Here is a 19,800-nt window from a genome sequence, read left to right as displayed (position 1 = left end):
GGGGGACTTTGTCATCATGAAATAATTTTTCATTTTTATATTCCAGCCGGCTCCCCATTCTAGCCGACTTCCTGATGATATTCCAGCCGACTCCGCTTCCATCTGAGTTGCTGCTAAGATTCCAGCCAGCTTCGATTTTTTTTGTAGCTGCTAAAAGATATTTTTCATCTAATGGGACATCCTGGTTAAATCAACTAAACAAGGATAAGAAAGTTTTCAATTGTGATGAAAAGAAAAGCTGGAACCATTCTGGCTCTGCTTTCTGAAAGCGAAGGAAGCTAAGGAAATCTCTGGGGCTGAGGTCGCTGAGGTGGTTAAAAAGCTCTTCATCGGCAAGGCCCTGGGGAAGGATGAGGTCCAACCGGAGTTCCTTAAGGCTCTGGATGCTGTAGGGCTGTTTTGGCTGGCACGCCTCTGCAGCATCGCATGGACATCGGGGATAGTCCCCCTGGACTGGCAGACTGCGGTGGGGACCGGAGGGTGTGCTCCAACTACAGGGGTATCACACTCCTCAGCCTCCCCGGTAAGGTCTATTCAGGGGTGCTTGAGAGGAGGGTCCGTCGGATAGTTGAACAGATTGAGGAGGAGCAGTGTGGTTTTCGTCCCGGTCATGGAACAGTGGACCAGCTCTACACCCTATTCAGGGTCTTTGAGGGGGCATGGGAGTTTGCCCAACCAATCTACATGTGTTTTGTGGACTTGGAGAAGGCATTCAACCGTGTCCCCCAGGCACTCCTGTGAGGTGTACTCCGGGAGTATGGAGTGCTGGACTCGTTTGTACGAGCTGTCCGGTCCCTGTACGACCGGTGCCAGAGCTTGGTCCGCAATTGCCGGTATATAATCTGAATCGTTTCCAGTGAAGGTTGGACTCCGCCAAGGCTGTCCTCTGTCACCGATTCTGTTCATAGCTTTTATGGACAGAATTTCTAGGTGCAGCTGAGGTGTTGAGGGGATCCGGTTCAGTGGCCTCAGGATTGGGTCTCTGCTCTTTGCGGATGATGTAGTTCTGTTGGCTTCATCGGGACATGATCTTCAGCTCTCACTGGAGCGATTCGCAACCGAGTGTGAAGCAGCTGGGATGAGAATCATCACCTCCAAATCCGAGACCATGGTCCTCAGCCGGAAAAGGGTGGAGTGCTCTTTTCGGTTCTGCAATAGGGTCCTACCCCAAGTGGAGGAGTTCACGTATCTTGGAGTCTTGTTCACGAGTGAGGGAAGGATGGAGGGAGATGGACAGGTGGATCGGTGCAGCGTCTGCAATGACTCTGCATCGGTCTGTCGTGGTGAAGAAGGAGCTGAGCCAAAAAGGCAAAGCTCTCGATTTACCAGTCGATCTATGTTCCTACCCTCACCTATGGTCACGAGCTGTGGGTAGTGACCGAAAGAACAAGATCGTGAATACAAGCGGCCAAAATTAGTTTCCGCCGCAGGGTGGCCGGGCTCTCCCTTAGAGATAGGGTGAGAAGCTCGGTGATCCGGGAGGGGCTCAGAGTAGAACCGCTGCTCCTCCACATCGAGAGGAGCCAGATGAGGTGGCTTGGGCATCTGGTCAGGATGCCTCCTGGATGCCTCCCTGGTGAGGTGTTCCGGGCACCTCCCACCGGAAAGAGGCCCCGGGGAAGATCCAGGACACGCTGAACGGACTACATCTCTCAGCTGGCCTGGGAATGCCTCGGGATTCCTCCGGATGAGCTGGTGAATGTGGCCGGGGAGAGGGAAGTCTGGGTTTCCCTGCTTAGGCAGCTGCCCCCGCGACCCGACTCCCAATAAGCGGAAGAAAATGGATGGATGGACGGACGGATGAGTAGATGGATAGACGGACGGACGGACGGACAGACGGGCGGGCGGGCGGACAGATGGATGGATGAGTAGATGGATGGATGGACTACCTATTCCCACTGGATTAACTAACCCTGTAAACTGGATCCGCTTCTCCTGACGTAACTTCAGACAGGAATGAAAGAAAAGACAGACAGACAGACAGATAGATAGAAAGTAAAACGAAGGGATTATCTCCTCAGGTGGTGGAAAGAGGGAACTTACCAGCGGTCTGACCCTTTGCTCGGTCTGACTGACACACATTCCTCTTCCTCCTCCTCTTCCTCAACACCCCCTCAGACTACATAAAACTGACACCCGGACTCCCTCCAGCCTGGAAGAGACGAGTCCTCTGAGGAATCTGGCAACTCGCTCCTTACACAAACAAATTCCACCTTGTGCTGCTCAGGAGATTTCCTCTGGGATTATGAAGGGGGATTTGAGTCGAGGGGGAGGAGTTATTGTCCTGCCGTCTGTAATCTAGTGTTTGTGCTGTACATTGCTGGGCATGCAGAGCCTGGAGGACAGAGAATGCACCTCCTGAGGAAGGTTAAAAGATTCAGGCTTTAGTGGATGAAAACTTCCTGATATGCTCCAGAGGTCCGGCTCTGACTCGTGGCTCCACCTCTGGAAACTCCAGCCCCCCTGTCAGGAACATGAGGAATGTTTTCAGATGCCAGCCCACGTCAGGCTGCAGGGGGGTGGACAACTCCTCCACACAGGATAGCTGAGCTCTGGTCCAGTAATGAGACAGACCCAGTCCGTTTTTACACTGCCTGTCCAGTAAAGCATCACCAGGTTGAAATCACTGGTAAGAGCCTCCCATTGGAAAACTGAGCTGGAGCGAGTTATTTAACCCGGACTGATGCAGGGAGGATGCTGCTGAATCTTTATCGTAGAACCGGGTTTCTGGTCAGCAGAGACCCAGAGGCTCCAGATGACCAGCAGCTGCTGTTCTGTCTTTGGAGGATGCTGCAACCCGGGTTTCACTGCCCACTAGAGGCCTGCATGTGCACCGCGTGGTTCCTGGTCCTCTTTCCCTCCTGCACGGACAGTTTTCATTCTGCTGTTGTGTAAATGCGTCTTTTTCTTTTACCAAAAATGCAAAGGATGCGTGTTTGCGTGGGAACAGCGTTGTGTAATCAGGGCCTCAAACTGGGTTGAAGTGGCATCTTTCACGACACTCAGGTCACCTTACAGGGACAGAACGACGTAGAATCCATTAAAATACATTAAAACAGGACACAGAAGGACTGCTCACAGGAGTTTAAACAGATCTGAGTTTAGATTTCAAAAGCAAAAATGAATCCGTGTTGCAGAGATCAGAGAAAAATTATGTTTTAAAGTCTAGAAATAGAAACAGAGAGACCAGTTTGTAGATGGCAGGTCAGGTTACCAGGCTGCACGGGTCGGCCTCCAGCGCCATCCACCTGGTGGTCTAGACTGTGCAGGTGAAACGTAGACCCGAAGCAGCTTTTCATTTCCAGATTTGCTCCTCAGGTTTCGGTGAGTAAGAAGTTCATTTCACTGCAGTAATATAATAGAAAACTAACTTCTCTGCTCGGTGTCGTAAAAACACGACCCTGAACTCACCATTTACCTGCCCGTACAGGACTTCTACGTCCAGCCAATCAGACGACATCCCCCCCTCCCTCCAGCTCAGGGAGGACTCATGTTGGTGCTGGACCAGCATCAGGCTAAGGGGCCGATCGGGCCCCACTGAGCCCTGAACGCACCCGACACAATAGAAAGTGCCGGCGTCATCACAGCTGGGCTTATCGGAGCGTCACTGCCCGCCCGGCAACAAAGAGCATGACGTGATGGAGAACAGGAAAAGCAGCAGCTTTCAGGCTGACAACACCTGCAAGAGTTTCAGCAGCACCAAGGTAATCCTGAGCTTTCCTACTGCCTCAAATGCATCGTTAATCTGAGCTAACAGACTCAGATGGGAAAGATGTTCAGGTTTCATCTCTGGAAGTCTGAATCAGAGGAGGTGGAGCAGCGGGAGGCGTCTTCATCTCCACCCTGATTAGTTGTGGTGAAGATCAGCTGATTTCTGACTGACTGTAGTTTAAGAGCAGAAGTCGACGGGTCCTGTTAGACTCTGCTGAGGTGTCTGATTCACCTCCAACACCAGCTTCTATTAAATCCACAGGGAACCAGGTAGGATCCTGTAGAGTCCCCATCCCCACCCTCTCCCACTCATGCACCTAATCCCATCAGAAAGTAAATGACTGGATCAGAACGAGCAGGAAAACACAGATATTGGCAGCAACCTGCTTTCATCAGAAATGGAAAACTGCTGCGTTCTGTGTGGACCTGCATCCCTGAATGTTCAAGCTGAAATCCATTAAAAATGAACATAACCAGCCGACTGCGTAGCTCCTGATCCGCAGCGTCGGTCAGCCGTCAGCTGAAGGAACTGAAGGAACTGAAGTCTGGAAGCTGACAGTAAACCTTCATCAGCCCGAGACGACCGGTGGAAAGAAGCCGCCGGCTAATTCTGCCATATTTACATCTTCATCTCCATTAATACACATCGTAGCTTTAAATGAACAAAGAATAAGAGAAGTAGAAGATGTGTAGAATACCTGGAAGAGGGAATCTTCTCCTACAGGCCAAACATGATCCGAGAGGAAGACGAGCAGATCTGATTCCACTGAAAACCACAGACTGCTGATACAGCCGATCCCACTAAGCACTGTCGACTCACCTAGATGGACCGTACCACTCCTGCAGCTAACAGGGAGGCTCGTCAGGGCCGAAGCAGCTCTGAAAACCACTGGGGGAACTCTCAGAGACAGTTTCAGCATGTCCCTCCTGGTTCCAGCTTCACTGGTTGATCCCTAAACCTCCAGGACTGAACTTCGCCCACATCCACCTGTTGTCCCAGCGCCCTGCCCCCCCATGTTGACTCGGCCGGGTCTGCAGAGCTCAGCTCATGCCTCCGGCTTTCCTGCCAGTAATTAGATTGAAGGCTGTGTTGTTGTTAGCTGGTGCAGAACTCTGACAGGCGGGGCATGGAGGGGAAGGCCTGCAGGACAACAGCTGATATGGTGACATCATCCACACATGGCTGGTGGCAGCCAGGTTACCGCAGGTGATCAGTGGAGCTGAAAAATGATCCTAGTTTTACTTTAAATGTAGGAAAACCAGCACACGGTTAAAGTCTGTCCCCGTCACTGTTCTGGTAGGAAAACAGACACCTGGGCATCGTTTCAGACTCGAACCTGATAGATCAGCTTCAAAGACCAGAGGTAAAAAGTTTCATACTTACTGGTTCATCACGAACCCGCTGGAATCGCTCTGTAAACCGGCTTCCTGGACAGGAACGCACCAACATGTAAAGTTCACATTTACGTTTACTGTCAGTAAAACTTCAAGGGTTTATCAAATCAGAATTACAGGATCAGCCTTCAGTGGACAAAGTGCAGGACCCGGAGAAAACCAGCATCAGGACCCGAACCAGGTCTCGCCCTGCCTGGGCTTTGACCTCTGACCCCTGATGGCCACTCAGTCGTATCAAACCCATGTAGCTGCTGCAGAACAAACTGCACATGAATGACGAGAAGATCTGATGAACAAACTAGAGATGAAAACAATCAGATAAAAGCTCCGCCTCTTTTATGTGCTGCGGTACCTCCGGACCACCAGGGTCAGGGTCTTGTGGCAGCTCTTAACCAGGCGGATGGTCTCCTACGGCGTTCACGCTCACCATCTCATCACCAGGCTGGAGAAGGACGCTGCCGTCCCCCACCCAGGCGGACAGGAAACACACTGAATGTCCTTTAACATCTGCATGACCTCTGCTTCTATTCTCTGCTGTAAAATAACACGGAGGGAGCAGGACCCCCGCTCATAGACTCATAGGTCTCTGTCCAACCTCCAGGTCTCAACGGAGAACCCGTGTAGGCTGCAACCTCCAGTTCTCCACGGAGAACCCGTGTAGGCTGCAACCTTCAGGTCTCCACGGAGAATCCGTGAAGGCTGCAACCTCCCGGTCTCCACGGTGAACCCGTGTAGGCTGCAACCTCCCGGTCTCCACGGTGAACCCGTGTAGGCTGCAACCTCCAGGTCTCCACGGTGAACCCGTGTAGGCTGCAACCTCCAGGTCTCCACGGTGAACCCGTAAAGGCTGCAACCTCCCGGTCTCCACAGTGAACCTGTGTAGGCTGCAACTGGATGCTCTGATTAATGTTTAACGCCTGTAATCTGAGGAGCTTCATGCAGACGAGGAGCATATAAGCTGCAGGCATTTTCCAGACAAACATCAGGACATTTATTCTGCTTCTGGCAGGACTGGAAAGCTCAGATCAGAGCTGAGTTCTGGCTTCCAGACTGAAGAGGAACATTCCAGACACGGAGACTGTAAATCCTGCAGTGCATCTATTAGACCAGATGTTTCCAACATTTCCTGAAACCTGAGGGAAATAAAAGCCACGTACCTTGTGATGACATCCTCTTCATCCTCTTCCTCCTCCTGCTTCCTGGCCACCTCCTTCCACCACCTCATCCTGTCTGCTGAGGCCTTCAGATGGTCTCTGTCGTGTGGAGCAACCATGATGCCTCAGCTCCACCAGCCTACATCGACTGGCTCCGCCAGCCTACATCCAGGAACCCTGCAACTCATTTCATTCATCATGTGGGACCAGGATGAAGGTCTGCAGCTTCATTAAAACTGATTATTGATCAGTAATGTCTTGCATTTAACCTTTTAATGGAAATATTTGCTTTGTCTCTACAAATAACATGATTTAGTAACAAATCCACTCGTATGATTTGATTTTTGCTGTAAACCATCTCCAGACCAGCTGAAAATCTTCTCCAGACCAGTTCTTTGCTCTGGCCACCCTGGATGGCCGGTGCCTGGCGGGTCGACGGCTGCTGATCTTTGCCCACCAGGCCTTGTGCCCCATGACCACGGAGGGCTCTTGGTGGGACCTTCCTCTGCCGTCCTCTGGGTGGGTCCGGGGTGGTCTTCGTGGTGGGGGGGCTTGGATTGGTGATCCAGGATTGGTGTTGATGGTCCGGGTCTCTGGGCCGCCCTAGTCTGCCTCTAGCCTCCGTAGAGGCGTGGCTTCATCTCTGATCCTCCTCTTCCTCATCCTCTGCATGCTGACTCAGCACTGAGGTGTCCAGTGTGTTTACACACTAACAGATGCTTTGGTTCAGGTGTGTGTGTTTCTGGTTCTTTGGTTGTTGTTGTGATACATGTTGTTGCTGTCTTGGTTATTTTTTAGGAACTCCTGATGATTGTCTGCTTAGTTTACCTGTAAAAGCTGTAGGAAATTCTCTGTTGTGTTTCTGTACAGGTGTAGCAGCTGCTTGTCTGCTGTTAGGTTGGACTGAAGCTTGTTGCTTCTATCTGCTGGATCTTTGTCTCCTCTTCCTTTCTTCTACTTTCCTTTTTACTTTTCTCTATTACTGTCCTTCGGTCAGGTCCAGCAAGATTACATAAATTCCATAATTCAAAATAAATAAATCAGATTATCAAGAGGAGCCCTATACCCATGAAGTTCCTCTTGGCAAAGCACATGTGTTTGGCACAACACAGCAGCCAGACCATCATTCTGCCGCCACCGTGCTGGACAGGACAAGGTAGAAAAAAAAAAAAGCATGTAAGTTTTCACAAACTCGCCCTTATCGTACGGCTAGGATGCTAATGCTATTTTGCTAGCAGTAAGGTAGCTGCCTTTCACTGCTGCATCACTAACCTCACGTCTCCGGGTAAAATCAGACTGTTGTTTCCTCAGACCTCCTAACAGCTCAGTTATCTTCTCTCTTGTCCTCGGAAACTGTTGTACTTTTCACCCTGATGAGTCTCAGCAGCACCAACTCCTTTTGCACTGCGCTGCATACGTACACAGCGTGCAGGTTTCACCTCGGTGAATAATAGGAAGTTCTCCATTTTCTTGGAAAATTCTATGTTCTGTGTCCACTTTTCTTCTTTTTGACATTTTCTTCAGTAATGCTGTTGCTACACAAAGTACTCATACCTGCAAAAAAGCTAAGGAGTGGACAAAACTCATGAATGGAGCTGCGGTGCTCTGCTGCCATCTGCTGCCTAGCTGAAGTCTCAACTAGCTTAACCACTCTGCTGTTTTCACCCAGTGAGACCTCTGGTGGACAAACAGGGAATTGCGGTTGCTTGTATTGTAGACAAATGCAGGAACCGTCACAATCATCCTGCAGGCCAGATTGGACCCTCTGGCAGGCCAGTTCCGGGCCATGGGCCGTACCTTTGTCCTCCCTGATCTGAAGCATGTAGCAGGTATTTCTCTTTATTTTGAAGCTTTGAACCTCTCTATGAGCTATGATCCATTAGAAAGATGTTTTTTTTATTCTGCCTCCGTGTGTCTAGTTTGGCCATCGACGTCTTGTCTGAGCCAGATAATTATAAATGGATGAAATTCAACCTCCATTTTTATGTTTTTAGTAAGGATTTCTTCCAAAGTTGTAACTACAGGAATTTTAATGATTTATTTTTGATAGAGAACCTGTATCTGTAGGTATTAATAAGTGTTTGTTTGGAATATTATATTTCTGGGATATTTCCTAAAAATCCATTAAAACCTCTTCCTTATATGAGTCGGATATCTTGTCTCCTATTTGCCCAGAGTTTGAACCCAGTATCCAGCAGCCTGGTTTACATGATGCCCCAAACTGGACTAAACTGTGAGAGCAGGATTAATATTTTCATGTTTCTTTGCAGGTTGCCATACCTTGGCCATATTTAATATAACAGGATGATCTGTAGTCTTTTCTGACATTTTAAATCAGCTCAATAGAAACATAAATGAACAGGTGCTTCTACCTACGATGTATTATTGTCACCAGAAAAATAAAATCCCAAGGTGTTATGCTGCAAGAAGGTTTGGCCTCTTCACCTCCGCCGTGTCAAAGGAGCGCTGTAACCAGGATCAACGAAGGTCTAGAACGATGAGTGATGCCCGTCTTTCTGCACATCCATGTACAGCCATGTGAAAGTGTTTGTCCTTCCTGGTTTCTTATTTCTTTATGTTTGTCACACTTAAATGTTTCAGATCATCAAACTAATTTAAATATTAGTCAAAAACAACACCAGTAAACACAAAATGCAGCTTTTAAATAAAAAAAAATATGAAAAAAATAATAACCTATGTGGCTGTGTGTAGAAAGGTGATTAAACCATAACTGTGGTTTATCACACCTGAGTTCAGGTTCTCTAGCCCCGCCCAGGCCTGGTTCCTGCCACACCTGCTGTCAGTCCAGAACCACAAGAGGACCTTCCTGACAAAGTCAGGGAGAACAAAAGAGGAAAGGCTGATGGATTTCCAGGGTACTAAGGACTGTGAGAGAGGGGAGGAGGTTTACAGGACCCAGGACACACAATGGGGTCATCAGGACTAAGACTGTGACGTAGGTGGCTTACCTGTACATGACAAAAAACATGATACGGGTCGGTGTGTGTACTGCAGCCAAGATGAAACCACTGAACATGTAATAAATCACTGCAGCATAATATGAAAGGAAAGGCTAACGTTGGACATCCCAGGTATTTAAAGGCTCAGGAGACCGTTCTACGTAAAACGGCTGATTAGAATATAGAGGACAGAGTTTTCATGTCCTGTCCACACAGTAGGTGGCGCCACATCTCTACGTTGTTTGCCAACCACCAATAAACTGCAGAAGAAGAAGAAGAGATCCAAAGCGATTCAGGAACAAATGAGAAAGAAAGTAACTGACAACTATCAGCCTGGAAAAGGTTATAAAGTTGTTTCTAAAGCTTCGGGACTCCAGTGAACCACAGGAAGCCCTAAACATGGAACAGTGGAGAACCTTCCCAGTGAGAGCCTAAAACATGGAACCGTGGAGAACTTTCCCAGTTAGAACCTAAAACATGGAACCGTGGAGACCTTCCAGTGAGAGCCTAAAACATGGAACCGTGGAGAACCTTCCCGGCCAGACCCTAAAACATGGAACCATGGAGAACTTTCCCAGTGAGAACCTAAAACATGGAACCGTGGAGAACTTTCCCAGTGAGAACCTAAAACATGGAACCGTGGAGGACTTTCCTAGTGAGAGCCCTAAACATGGAACCATGGAGAACTTTCCCAGTGAGAGCCCTAAACATGGAACCGTGGAGAACCTTCCCAGCGAGACCCTAAAACATGGAACCGTGGAGAACTTTCCCAGTGAGAACCTAAAAGATGGAACCATGGAGAACTTTCCCAGTGAGAGCCCTAAACATGGAACCGTGGAGAACTTTCCCAGTGAAAGCCTAATACATGGAACCGTGGAGAACTTTCCCAGTGAGAACCTAAAAGATGGAACCATGGAGAACTTTCCCAGTGAGAGCCCTAAACATGGAACCGTGGAGAACCTTCCCGGCGAGACCCTAAAACATGGAACCGTGGAAAACCTTCCCGGCGAGACCCTAAAACATGGAACCGTGGAGAACTTTCCCAGTGAGAACCTAAAACATGGAACCGTGGAGAACTTTCCCAGTGAGAACCTAAAACATGGAACCGTGGAGAACTTTCCCAGTAAGAACCTAAAACATGGAACCGTGGAGAACTTTCCCAGTAAGAACCTAAAACATGGAACCATGGAGAACTTTCCCAGTGAGAGCCCTAAACATGGAACCGTGGAGAACTTTCCCAGTAAGAACCTAAAACATGGAACCGTGGAGAACTTTCCCAGTGAGAACCTAAAACATGGAACCGTGGAGAACTTTCCCAGTAAGAACCTAAAACATGGAACTGTGGAGAACTTTCCCAGTAAGAACCTAAAACATGGAACCATGGAGAACTTTCCCAGTGAGAGCCTAAAACATGGAACCGTGGAGAACTTTCCCAGTAAGAACCTAAAACATGGAACCATGGAGAACTTTCCAGTGAGAGCCTAATACATGGAACCGTGGAGAACTTTCCCAGTGAGAACCTAGAACATGAAAACCGTGGAGAACTTTCCCAGTGAGAACCTAGAACATGGAACTGTGGAGAACTTTCCCAGTGAGAACCTAGAACATGGAACCGTGGAGAACTTTCCCATTAAGAACCTAAAACATGGAACCGTGGAGAACTTTCCCAGTAAGAACCTAAAACATGGAACCATGGAGAACTTTCCCAGTGAGAGCCTAATACATGGAACCGTGGAGAACTTTCCCAGTGAGAACCTAGAACATGAAACCGTGGAGAACTTTCCCAGTGAGAACCTAGAACATGGAACTATGGAGAACTTTCCCAGTGAGAACCTAGAAAATAGAACCGTGGAGAACTTTTCCAGTGAGAACCTTAAACATGGAACCGTGGAGAACTTTCCCAGTGAGAACCTAAAACATGGAACCGTGGAGAACTTTCACAGTGAGAGCCCAAAACATGGAACCATGGAGAACTTTCCCAGGAGCGGCCGACCAACCAAATCACCCCAGGAGCTCAGCAACGACTCATCCAAGAGAACACAAAAGACTCCCCAACATCATCCAGAGACCTGCAGGCTTCACTGGCCTCAGTAAAGGTCAGTGTTTATGACCCACCATCAGGACTAGACTGGACAAACATGGCCGCCATGGCAGAGGTCCAAGAAGAAAACCACAGCTGAGCAAAAATAACATTAAGGCTCGTCTCCAGTTAGCCAGAAAACATCAGCTGAACTTTCTGGAAGGTGTGTCCCAATACATCTGGAGTAAGAAGAGAAGAAGAGCATCATACTAGCAGTAGAACACAGTGCTGGTAGTGTGATGGTCTGGGCCTGCTCTGCTGCTTATGGAAGACTTGCTGTGATAAATGGAAGCATGAATTCTGCTTCTACCAGACAGTCCTGAAGGAGAAGGTCCGGCCATCTGTTCATGACCTAAAGCTGAAACAGGACCACGATCCCAAACACACCAGCAGGTCCTCCTCTGATTGGCTGAAGACTCTGAAGGGGCCTAGTCAAAGTTCTGACCTGAATCCTACTGAGATGCTGTGGTTTGACCTTAAAAAGGCGCTTCATGCTGGAAAACCCTCGGATGTGGCTGAATGCCAGCAGTTCTGCAGTGATGCTGGTCCCCAGGTCCTCCACAGCGAGTTATCGCAGACACCTGACTGAAGCTGCTGACGGTGGCCCAGCCAGGTGTTCGGCTGAGAGGCATCACTGGTCCACACAGGGCCATGCAGGGTTGGAGCTTTTTCCCTACATAATAAAAATCTGCATTTTGTCTTTACTGTTGTTTCTGACTAATATTTAAATTTGCTTGATGAGCTGAAACATTTTAATGTGACCAACATTCTATTCTATTCTATTCTATTTTACAGGCATTTAGCAGACGCTTTTATCCAAAGTGACTTACATTTGAGAGGAAGAACAACACAAGCATGAATTCAAACAAGATGGACGTCGTCATTATAGTGATAGTCAGACTGCTGGAGTCCAGGTGGACCAGGTGCTGTCATGTAGAGCTAGAGGCAGTGCTAATTTTTATTTAGTTTTTTTATTTTTTATAGTTTTTTTGTTTAAATACAAGATCATGATTTCATCAAACAACATCATCTTGGGTATAAGTGCAGCAGCTTCTTCAGTACTTGGTTGAGCCAAAGATCTGGACAAATCTTTCTAACTCATTCTGAGTAGAAGAGTTAAGCTAAGTGTGGAAATGCTCCTTAAACAACTGAGTCTTTAGCTTGCTTTTAAAAGTGGATAAGGACTCTGCGGATCGGACGGAGTTTGGTAGATGGTTCCACCACCGGGGAACAACAGAGGAGAAGAGTCTAGCTACTGATGTGGCGCCACCTTGTGGTGGGAGCACTAGGCGTCTTTCACTGGCAGAGCGTAACTGTGGAGAGGGAGTGTAGCTCTGGATTAAGGAGTGGAGGTAGACCGGAGCCGTTTGGGTTATTGTTTTGTAAGCCAGAAGCAGAGCTTTGAATCTGATGCGCTGCAACTGGAAGCCAGTGGAGAGCGATTAGCAGCGGAGTGACATGAGCTCTTTTGGGCTGGTTGAAGACCAGACGTGCTGCTGCGTTCTGGATCATCTGCAGAGGTTTAACTGAGCATGCAGGCAGGCCAGCCAGTAAGGAGTTGCAGTAGCCAATGCGTGAAATGACCAGAGCCTGGACCAGGAGCTGGACCGTGTGTTCAGTCAGGTAGCGTCTGATCCTCCTGATGTTGTAGAGAGCAAACCGGCAAGACCGGGAGACCGAGGCAACATGGTCCTTAAAGGTCAGCTGGTTGTCTACCATGACACCAAGATTCCTGGTAGAAGACGTAGGCACAAGCGTGATGGAGTCAAGCTGCACGCTTATCTGTGGCGGTAAGGAAGGATTGGCTAGAAAGTCAATAAGCTCGGTCTTGGACAGATTTAGCTAAAGGTGGCGATCCTTCATCCATGCGGAGATATCAGCAACATGCTGATATTCACATTGAGACGTTGTGTCGTCAGGTGGGAAAGAAAGGAAAAGCTGAGTGTCATCTGCATAGCAGTGGTAGGAGAAACCATGAGAGCTAATGACTGCACCGAGTGAGGAGGTGTATAGTGAAAAGAGAAGACGGCCAAGCACCGAGCCCTGAGGCACCCCTGTTGTCAGCCCATGTGATCTGGACACGCCCCCTCGCCAAGATATTCTGAAGGATCTTCCTGTGAGGTAGGACTTAAACCACGAGAAGGACAGATCCTGAGATGCCAAGCTCCGAGAGTTTGGAGAACAGTATATGATGGTTGAGCGTGTCTAAGGCAGCAGACAGGTCCAGCAGTATAAGGACTGAGGATTGACCAGCGGATCTGGCAACCCGTAGGGAATCAGTAACTGACAGGAGAGCAGTTTCAGTAGAGCGGCCTTGTCTATAGCCAGACTGATATGGATCTAACAGGTTGTTCTCTTGGAGGAACTGTGAGACCTGACTGAAGACGGCACGCTCTAGTAGTGTAGACATGAGTGGAAGCAGTGAGACCGGCCGGTAGTTTCCAACCTGGGCTGGGTTGAGTGTGGGTTTCTTTAGCATGCAGGAACATGCAGGAAAATAAGAAACCAGGAAGGATAAACAGCTTCACACCGCTGTACTGAGTCAAGTACAGGTTCGTAGTTTATAGATATCTTTTGTAAATGAGGTACTATTGTAATATCCAGATAGGTGAAATCAGAAGGAAGCTTGAAGGAGGTGATATGTTGGCTGGAATTTTCTCCTTTATTTTCACTGAGCATCAGCAGTGCACATTTTAAAGCATGATGTTTAGATCCAGAAATAGTACCAAATGCACCTGTCAGGTCTAGCAGTGCAGGTACAGACGCATGTAATTTCTTTTAAGAAAGAAAGAAGAATTTGCCAGATGTTTACTGAGGGTTTTTGTGTGTATTTATTAAGCTGATAGGGTGCATATTCTCACATTTAGGGCTATTTTTCCAGGTTTTGGAAGCAGGATAATCAGAGTAATAGAATCAGGAAGGTGGCGGTTGGAGACCGTCTGGTCCTTCAGTACACTGATAGCTGTACACATTTCAGCTGCTCTAACATATTTCTACTTTCCTCAGGAAGTTTAGAACGGTAAGTTGATCTAAGAACCTGGCCTCTGCCTCAGCGTTGTTCTGTGATTTATGGAGCCGTTTATTTCCACTGGATCAATAACGATGTTCCGTTTGCATCTTCCATGCTTGGAATTATCCTCTCTGCTGTTGTTTAATAAGCCATGCAAAGACTTAGACTGAATTATGATCCAGGTTATATTTGGCTGTTATATTGAGTTCTTAATACTAGTAGCTGTCTGTGTAGGTCATTGTTGCTCCGCCCTTCTGGAAAGATCTTCATGTATTTTAATTTGAAGTTCCAACGTCCTTGTTTTTTTCCTGAACCTCTCCTGATCGTCTACTTGTGTAACTCATAATTTGACCCCTAATAAATGCCTTACAGGCTCCTTGTTGCGGCAGGTCTGAGACGTCTTCGTCTCTAAAGGTGTTTGTTGGGTAGAACTTTACTCTGGATCTCCAGCTGGTGGCTCCACATCTAGAGTCAGAACTGCTGCTTCCTCGCTGCTTCTGCTGAATATCTTTATGTCCTCGAGGGACAGGACAACGTTCTCATAGCTCCGTGTCTCCACTTTGAGCTCCTCTATAAAATGATGCAGCAGTCCTCTGGATTTATCCTGATCCGTCGGTACTTGGATCCGAGACACGACTGAAACCCCCAGCAGGAATTTATTTCCCCTGATAGTGTTAGGAAAAATAAAAGTTGTGTCGGCACAACTCTGGTTCAGGAACCAGTTTAATCCAGAAGGAAACTGGTCTGGTACCAGGACTGGACCGGAGAACTGTCTACCTGGACCAGTTTAGGAGATTCCGATAGGTTCGGAATGCTGGGAAGGAAAATCCCCAGAAATGAATTCAGATAAGAGTTTAAGGAAAACCTCAACACTTCATTTTTTTTCTTAAATATTTTATTCAAAAAAAAAAAAAAAAAAAAAAAAGCAAAAAGTTCATCTCCAGACTTTCAAACCATCTGCATCAGCGTTCTTCAGTCCGGCACCTCGGATCAGACCTCCGGGTCCGGAGGTTCCCATCTGAACCTTCCGCAGCCGTCTGGCTTTGTTTAGAAAAGTCCGATCGTTTCCACCCGTGTCCAGATCTGGGAGGAAATCTGGATCTCAGGTCAGTCGCCGGGCATCCTGCTTCTGTTCCCGTCTCATCTGCTGAGGAACTTTATGCCCTGAACACATTTACACTTTTATCCCGGGAAGAAGCAGCTCGTCAGATCCAGACAGAAACCCACCGCCGCCACCCGAAAGCCTGGAGCAGGAATCAGAGACGACGCGGCGCATCTTTCCGACACGCCGACACCGAACATGTTCGCCAGAACGTTAATCCGCCAAGAGAAGCTTTAGGAAGACTCCCGGGGTTCTCCCCTGGTCCCGGTCCTCCGGCTTCCACCCACCATATAAAGACAAGCTAGGCTAACTGGTCTCTGGAGATTCTCCCTAGAAGTGACTCTGTCCCTCTGTGTTGGACCGGACACCTGTCCAGGTGTCCAGGTGTCCTGCGTTGGACCAGAGACCTGTCCAGGTGTCCTGTCTAGGTGTACCTGCCTCTCACCTGCTAACTGCTGGTATAGACTCCCAGACTAGACTAGACTAGACTCCGGTTTCTCTGCGACCCTGAACTGGACGAAGCGATAAAAGATGGATGGAGGAATCATTGGTGCAGTTCCTCAAACATGGATGCTGGAAAGGATTGGGATCATCAGGAACAGACGTGGACCCGGACTCGCTGTCCGGTTTACAGGCTGACCGTCGGAGCTGGATAGCGGCCAGACGGTGGGAAACTAAAACCCCCGATTTGTTTAAAAGAGAGTGAGTAAAAGTGTTAAATGAGCCAATCCCGTCGCACTAGTCTGCAAACGTCTGGGTAGAATAAAAGATTTTACCAGCACACAGACCAGGTGCTTGTACCAGGTGGAAACCTGCTCCCTTCATTTCCACTGAGCGGTCAAAGCTCCCGTCCGTTTCCAGCCTTTTCCAGACTTTTCCCTACTCTATGAGCCAAACTGGGAAAAATAAAAGTTTATTTCTACGTGTCATCAGTTTCTAACATCACTGATTAAAACAGAACGACTGCTGAAAACCCACAAGATTCACTGTGGACATCTGATCTGTGGACCCTGAGCGGAAAGTTTAAGTTTATTTTAACTTAAATTCTCCCAGAAAAAACTGGATCAGAGCAGGATCGGTTCTGGGTGACCCCCTTACTGTAGACCAGGTTCTAGCCAGACTCATTATTTACCTCCACTGACAATAAAAACAGAGCTTGTGTGTGTGACCGTGACTGGATGCTGTTGCTGGACGACATGATCGTCCCAGAAAGCCGCCGTCCGGATCCTGCCCCTGACTCGACCCAAACGGACTCCATTTTGATCCAGATGGTTTGAAACTGAATAAAAATACACATGTACAAAAATAAAAAATAGGACAAGAAATAAAAAAAAAAAAAAGGTTGCGAAGCGTCGGAGATTTAATCGTTCCAAAGTCCGCCGGTCTGTTCTTGATACACCTCGATGACGTCCTCGTCCTCCATCCCCAGCTGGCAACGACACCACAGACACCACATTCAGTTCCAACAATCATCACCACACACCTGCAGCACCGTTTCCTCTGAGCCAGGGACCCGAGGGAGCATTCACACCAGCGTCCTGATCCCAGTCCTGATCCGTCTGCTAGGATCCGCTCCACGGATCAAAGACAGGAAGGAAGGCATTGTGGGTAAACGTAACGATACACTCCCCAAACGGTACCGAGTCCCCACCGAAGCTTCTGTAGGACCGGGTCTGGACTGTCCTGCTGTGAATGCGTCCTCAGGTGAAGGTTGACTGCAGATTTACCATGAAAACAAGCTGAGCAGCTCTTCACACGGCAGGAACAAACCTGGCCAACATGTCCCTGAGTAGAAGCTAAGCAGAGGACAAGGAGACAGGATTACCTCTTTTGGAGTTTGGTTGTCTGCGATTCTCTGTCCCTCGAACAGAAACCTTAACGTGCTGGCTGGGACGCCCTGAAACACAACGAAGAAAGCTCATCCTGGTTGTCCGCGGTAACGCAGGTCTAACCTGGCTGTGTCCTACCTGTCTCTGGCTGTAGGACTCTTTCAGCTTCTTTAGATGTGTCGTCATTTTCACCTTGAAGTGGATTTCACTGCTGTCCTGCAGCCGGAAAGACAAAGAGACGAGACATTCAGCTGCTTGCAGTTTAACTTTATCACATCAACTCATCCTGGTGGAAGAAGTTCAGGAAAAAGCAGGAACGCGGATTCCGATTGGAATTAAAACCAAACATCATTTTCTATCATTAAACCGCTTCACACCATCTATTAACTGATCGAGAACTTCATTTATGGCTCTAATCAGGGGTCTGGCTGAGCTTCAGCAGCATCCAGGCTGCGTTCAGGTGAGGAAACACCTGAAACAACCAGCAGCTGCACAGCTTAAAACTATGGACTGAACAGAACCAGGACGGAGCCATGACGGCCATCTGGTGCAGGTTTGTATTTATTTAGTACTACACCTACCAAAACAAACCAGTACCTGCTGGACCTCCTCCATCTCTGAGGCATCGTCTCTAGAAGCTTCACCACCAGATTTATTTCCTCCTGATGTTGATGGAGACTCCGCCCACTGAACAAAGCCTCTCCAGCACATCCCAGAGATGCTCCACGGGGTTCAGGTCTGGACTCCGCGGTCCATCCATGATGTCTCCTGAACCACTCTTTCACAGTCTGAGCCCCATGAATCCTGGCATCCCTAACCCTAACCCTTCTTCATGGCTCCAGAGTCCAGTCTTTATGCTGCCTAGCAACCTGAAGCCTTTTTCTCCGGTTAGCCTCACTGGTTAGTGGTTTTCTTCTGGCTCCACAGCTGTTCAGTCCCTTGAGTTCCTTCACACTGTTCATGTGGAAATGTTCGAACTTTCACTATTAAACATGGTCCTGAGCTCTACTGCTGTTTTTCTTCCATCTGACCACCGATCACCATCATTCAGGATGTTTTTCTGACCACGTTTCTTCCTGGAAGACGGTGCTTCCCACCATACTTCCAGCTTTAATGATGGTTGGTTCTGAACCCGGTTCTAGTTTCTGCATCTCCTGAGATGTTTTCTCTGCTAGGTGCAGATGATCCGACCCTTCTGGACCAGACTACGACCACGGATGTGTCATGAGAAGCTGCTGGTTGATCGGTGGGGAAAACTAACTTGATGCAGCTGGAAGATGATCCCTGCAGGAAGCATCCGGCAGGAGGCTCCCACCTGTTAGCGGAGTTAAATCCAGGTGGCCAGCCAGCGCATCTACTGACAAAATAATACGGTGAATATTTAATAATAAGTACTCCCTTTTAATATGGAAACAAACATACGGTAATGAGTAGGAAAAGTTTGACTTCTGCCTCCTCCTTTCAGACCACAGCCACCTGAAGCAGAAATCCGGACATTTTACACGCTTGTTTGGTTGTTATTGAACTGTGATTCTCGTTTTTCCTTTACTTTTACTACATTAAAACATCTTAATAAACTAAGCTAAAAAATTAGTCTGAGGTTGTTTTTTAGAAACATTGCACCTGCTTCCAAAAGTTTCAGATGGACTGAATCAGCTAAGAGGAAAATGGTTTCCTATTATATTCAAGCAGAAATAACCAGTAAAAGCCATCATGTTAGCCAAAAACTGCCCAGTAACACATCAAAATATTCTTATTTTAAACACACCTGACCAATCACTTTTAATTTGATGTACTCTCCATCCTTCTTGTCGCCTCCGTCTTGACTGGAAGGTTTCGTCTCCTAAAAACAAACAAACAAACAAACAAACATGTTTGTTTACCAACGAGACCTTAAAACAGCAGTACACGGAGCAAACACATGAAGAATGTTTAAGTTTCCAGTAAAATCTCTGATATCTGATGTTTAGGCATCACAGTCCTCCTGATGATCTAAAGCCAACTTTACCAGGTAAGTAAAAGCAGAGCTAACAGGTTAAAAGAAGAGCTGGGAGTTCAGGGCCTGAAGCTTCAGCAGCTAGCAGCTAGCAGCTAGCATGGACGATAAGCACAGAGCAGCTAGCGGCCACGAAAACGCAAACTAATCCGGTTTCACGTCATCCTGACAGAAAACATCACGCGCTCTTCAAAGCTCGTGTTTACCGTGTCTGACATGGTGCTCCTGGCTGGGCTGAAGACAATTTCCTCACAATAGATGTAGCGATGGCTTTCAGTCGCAGCTATGGTTTGATATGAGGAGAAGGCGACATTAACCGGAAGTGTCCTAAAGGATACTTCAAAACAAGACTTACTCTAGTGTGTGTGTGTGTGTGTGTGTGTGTGTGTGTGTGTGTGTATCATTATTATAATATAATTAATACAATTCAGCCAACACCTGGCTTTATTTTAATGAGATCAGATGTAGTTTTGTAAAAATGGCAGTTATGTCTTGCAGATGTGTTTTTTGCAACAAACTGTAATAATAATAATATTTTAAACAAGATAAAAAATATTACCTGT

At 47.7% G+C, this 19,800-nt stretch overlaps 1 protein-coding gene across 1 annotated transcript; it reads right to left on the bottom strand.

The window, feature by feature from the left end:
* Positions 1 to 15,220: 15,220 nt before the first annotated feature.
* Positions 15,221 to 19,580, bottom strand: sumo1 (small ubiquitin like modifier 1). The gene is made up of 5 exons (XM_041978549.1): positions 19,444 to 19,580; positions 19,010 to 19,084; positions 17,380 to 17,457; positions 17,238 to 17,309; positions 15,221 to 16,841 (listed from the first exon to the last, which is right to left on the bottom strand). The coding sequence occupies exons 1-5, from the start codon at positions 19,453 to 19,455 to the stop codon at positions 16,773 to 16,775; spliced, it is 306 nt and encodes a 101-aa protein (XP_041834483.1). The 5' UTR covers positions 19,456 to 19,580; the 3' UTR covers positions 15,221 to 16,772.
* Positions 19,581 to 19,800: the final 220 nt, after the last annotated feature.

Source organism: Melanotaenia boesemani, chromosome 24 (genome assembly GCF_017639745.1).
Source record: "Melanotaenia boesemani isolate fMelBoe1 chromosome 24, fMelBoe1.pri, whole genome shotgun sequence".
Taxonomy (NCBI): domain Eukaryota; kingdom Metazoa; phylum Chordata; class Actinopteri; order Atheriniformes; family Melanotaeniidae; genus Melanotaenia; species Melanotaenia boesemani.
Note: the sequence above shows the minus strand (reverse complement) of the source record. Positions and strands in the feature narration are given on the sequence as shown.

Bases quoted from the DNA above. Each gene is read 5' to 3' on its own strand.
- sumo1 (XM_041978549.1), bottom strand. The intron at 17,458-19,009 runs GTGTGTTTAAAA...TTCCGGCTGCAG, and splicing joins AATTAAAAGTGATTGGTCAG to GACAGCAGTGAAATCCACTT. The intron at 17,310-17,379 runs GTAGGACACAGC...GTTGTGTTTCAG, and splicing joins AGTCCTACAGCCAGAGACAG to GGCGTCCCAGCCAGCACGTT.